Consider the following 4,102-nt stretch of genomic DNA (forward strand, 5'->3'; position numbering starts at 1 on the left):
CGACTGGGCGGAAATAATCGGCAAAATCTAGTTTCCGACTCAGGGCTCAAAGAGAATATCATCTCCTCCTCCTCTCAAAACAAACGTGCAGCAGCGAGGCCTGAACCCATCTACATTTATTTGAAAATCACGATGTCTACAGCTCCAATGAAAGCTATTTTCTTCCTCCTCTCCCAACTGGACATCGGGCATTCTTTGTTCCTTAATGACAGCCACACGGCGAGAGAAAACAAAACCAAATCACAAACACGTGCTATAGGAATAAAAATTTAACTGCCAAGCTAATAAAATTTTTAATCACCATCATTATTATTATTTACAAAGCGTCTCAAACACTAGGCACCGTACAATCATTAAGTTAAAAAGCAAAAGCCTTGCTCAAAGCCTTCGCAAGCTTGAAAAGCTGCTCTTTTCTTGGAAGGCACAGCTCCGAGAAGTCAGAAAGAAGGGAAAAATTAAAAGCATCACCATCGCGGATCATCAGGAAAATACCTGCTGGGCTCACAAAAGCTCCCAGGAAGCCATACAATAGCTTTTCAAGAAACAGCGGGAGCTTAATCTGTGTGATTACAACAGGAGGGAGAAATACACTTTTTTTTAAGAAGCAAATTAATAGCTATGGAAAATTAAACACGCTTGACATTAGCCGCCTCGAGGGCACAAGAGGGGGAAAAATCAACACCCCCCCACCCCTTATGATGCTACAAAAGGCTGCTTCTGCAACAACCTCTGTTCAGTCCTTTGATTGCTTGTGAGTTTCATATAGCTCAGAAACAATTCCTTTAATGGCATTTCACAAGAGTAAAAACATAATATCTGAGAATTTTTTTAAAAAAATCTGATTCTGCAGAAAATAGAATTCTGGTAAAAATTACCCTATATTGAGTGCCTACAAAATTTTACTATGTGTAGAGGCAGCAGCCAGTAAAAACTTTGCCACAAGTTCGGCTATGTCTTCCTCAGTGCTATTCAACAGAAATAGTAATTTGCTCGGCCTGGAACAATCTAACACTCTACCCAAAATTGGTGATAAAATTCATTTCCTAATGGAAGCAGGGATTGTTTCCTATAGGAGCGCACAGGAGCAGAGCTCCGGCAGTAAAGAGCCCGGGGGCGGGCACATGCAACAAGCCCCACCCCCTGCTCCCAGCAGCCCTCAGTCAGAGCAAGAAGCAGCCAGGTAAGTTGCAGAGTCCACCCGGCCCAAAACAGTACAGTGGCACCTTTAAGACCAAGTTTTATTCAGGTACAAGCTCTACCTCCTCTGTGAGGACAGATCTGCACGTTCCCCACAAGTCACGAAATCCTGGCTACAGGCCAGCTTTTCACACAAGCACTGATCATGCCTCTCGTGCAGAGTTCGCCTCTGCTGTTCCCCCTTCTCCAAGCCGCGGCTTGATAACCTCATCTTCTGGAAGCCTTTTCTTGCTTTCTTCCCTCTTCATGACTTCCCTCCCCCTCTTGCCCATCGAACTCCAGAACATGCGTTTGGCGCGTCACATTTCTGTCCCATGTGCCACCTGGTCCACCTTCGCAATTCAACAGAAATTAAAAATAGGAGTAGTAAAATCTGCGAGGGTGAGAATTTCAAGGTCGCTCAGACATCTGCTTTTTCTGACACAAAGACTGAAGGATTTAGTCCGAGCGAACATGGTGGGATTTACTTCTCTAGAAGCATATGGGATAGGGCAGGGCTGAAGAAATATAAAGAGTGGGGCACTTTTCGATGTCTTTCTGTTTAAAAAAAAATACCGAAGTGCTCTACTGATTGCGCAGAAAACCTGAAAGCATCTCCATCCCTTCCATCTATACCGGGGGTCCCCAACTACGGCACCCTCTGACACCTTTCCTGGTGCCCGCAATGTGTTTTTAGAAAGTGGGCAGGGCCAGGTGGATCTTTTGCCCAGCAAGGCTTCTGATTGGCTGTGCAGATTTTAAAAAGCACTGCTTTGATAACATGCTGCCACCACAGCCCAAGCATCTTCACTGTGTGACCGTAAGGTGTGGCAGTCATTTTGTGGCTGGCTCTGCCTCCTACGGCAGCCATTGTTTGGCTGCACCCACCATACCAGTGCTCCCTCTGAGCTGAGTTAGTGTGAGCTAACTCACAGTTTTTTAGCCTCCTGCTCACAGATTTTTGTTTTAGCTCAGGGACTCCGGAGCAAACTAATTTACACAGCAGCCAAGTCGCTCGCTCACAACTTTAATGCCAGTAGCTCACAAAGTAGAATTTTTGCCCACAAGACTCCACAGCTTAAGAGGGAGCATTGCACCACACTGTGTCAGAATTGCAGAGGTGCCTGCAGGCTCAAAAAGTTGGGGACTCCGGCTCTGTAACTTCTCCTTCTTGGCCAAAACAGTACCCAGGTTACTTTAAAACCCCAACTTTTATTGTTCGTTTAGTACATTTTTATCCCATCTTTCTTCCAATACATGGGTCTCCCTTCCTCCAGTTTACCATCGCGACAAGCCTGTGAGGTGCCTTAGACTGAAAGAGAATGATGCGCCCAAGGTCACCATGACAGAGTGGGGGTTCAAACACTGGTCTCCTAGATCTTCGTCTGACACTTTAACCAGTACACCCAGCTGGAAATAAAATGAATCACAATAAACTGTGCAAAGTGATGTGTGTGTTTCCCTATTCATTTCTATTACAGGATCTGGGTTTATAGATAAAAACACATACACACACATTATACATAATTAAAAATGGTCTCCTGCAACCAGAGTCATTATCAGGCTGCTTATATGCAGGGAAGGGGGGGGGATGTCAATTGCTCACTTCAGAATAGGTGAAGAACCTACCTTTCTCGGAAGACTGATCATCTGCGGTTAGCATTAAAAAAGATAAGAGGCAATATAAGATTTTAAAGAGACCAAGGAAATATTTCAATGGAATGGAGGGGTGGGAGTTAATGGCTATCTGCTCAGATTGTGGTTTTTCTGAGCACAACCTGTGGGCGATTGCAAAGGGAGGGACCAGTGATTTGCTGTTCTTTCCCAAGAAATGGGACAAAGGAGACCCCGTAACCATATTTTTCTGTTCATGGATATCTCTGGACAATGCTCCTTGTACGCACTGAGATCAATGCAGATTCACTCCCAACTTTTATGCTTCCCCTGTGGGAGGAGAGCAGATGTTGACAGACAAACCCTCTGTTTTTCCCCTTGCCTCTTGGGGCCAAGTGGCCTGACCATTCTGACACCTTAGGGACATCACCCCCACACACACTATTTAGTTACTATTTTAAACCCTTGTACTCACATTGGGTGAGACTATAGATTTGCACAGAGGTTACTTTCTAAAAGTACGAACAACTTCAACAGCAATGATTAACAGCAACAAAAACAAAAGAGGCACTTGGCACAATGAAGATCAACAGATTTTTTTTTTTTTGCTGCAGAAATGTTTGTGGGCTTGGCAGCACCATTTTAGATTCCATTTTGCCGAGGATTCACTTCCTCAACAGACAAGCTTATGATGCGGTGAGGTTTTTGCGGGACTCAAGTCCACCATTTCATGTGCTGCAATCAACAATGCTGCAAGATTCTTCCTTTTCATTTTTAACCAATCAGGGCAACTGGAACTGAAACCTGCCTCAAATCCAGACCCCTACAAGCCATGCAGCGCCTTGGAACGGGCCAGGTATAGGCCAAGAGAGCCACAGTGACACCCTGTTATAAACTGCCGTGTCAGTGTGTATCTCCTTGGCTTTTTGAGGGGGCATCTCCCAAACTACTGATTTACCATTCAAAATTCCAGTCTGCAGCATGAAATAAATTGTGGTTCAAGGGCTCGCTATGACACTGGGAACAGCCAGGTAATTTAAGAAATCAGCACGCCCAGCCCAGCGCAGTGTTTCAGCTCATACCCCAACAGTCCACATAGCTGACAATTTCAGGTGGGCAGTCTTTAGCGCCAGAACAAAATCCAAGTAGCACAAGTCCAGTAGCACCTTCAAGACCAACACCATCTCCCAGGGTCTATGCTTTCGTCAGATACCTGACAAAGTGACCTCTGACTCATGAAAACTTGTACCTGGGAAAATAGCCTTTAAGGTGCTACTGGACTTGAATTTCATAGCTGACCATGACTGCTTTA

The 4,102-nt window shown here is 45.0% G+C and overlaps 1 protein-coding gene across 1 annotated transcript in view; it reads right to left on the reverse strand.

Annotated features, from left to right (window-relative positions):
* MPP3 (membrane protein, palmitoylated 3) overlaps positions 1–4,102 on the reverse strand; it is a 92,272-nt gene that overhangs the window by 40,374 nt on the left and 47,796 nt on the right. The window contains exon 11 of the mRNA XM_015423178.1: positions 2,806–2,826. Within this exon, the coding sequence (XP_015278664.1) occupies positions 2,806–2,826 (21 nt within the window). The remainder of the gene's footprint in view (positions 1–2,805; positions 2,827–4,102) is intronic.

The sequence above is a fragment of the Gekko japonicus genome, unplaced genomic scaffold, assembly GCF_001447785.1.
Source record: "Gekko japonicus isolate JY-2015 unplaced genomic scaffold, Gekko_japonicus_V1.1 scaffold661, whole genome shotgun sequence".
Lineage (NCBI taxonomy): Eukaryota > Metazoa > Chordata > Lepidosauria > Squamata > Gekkonidae > Gekko > Gekko japonicus.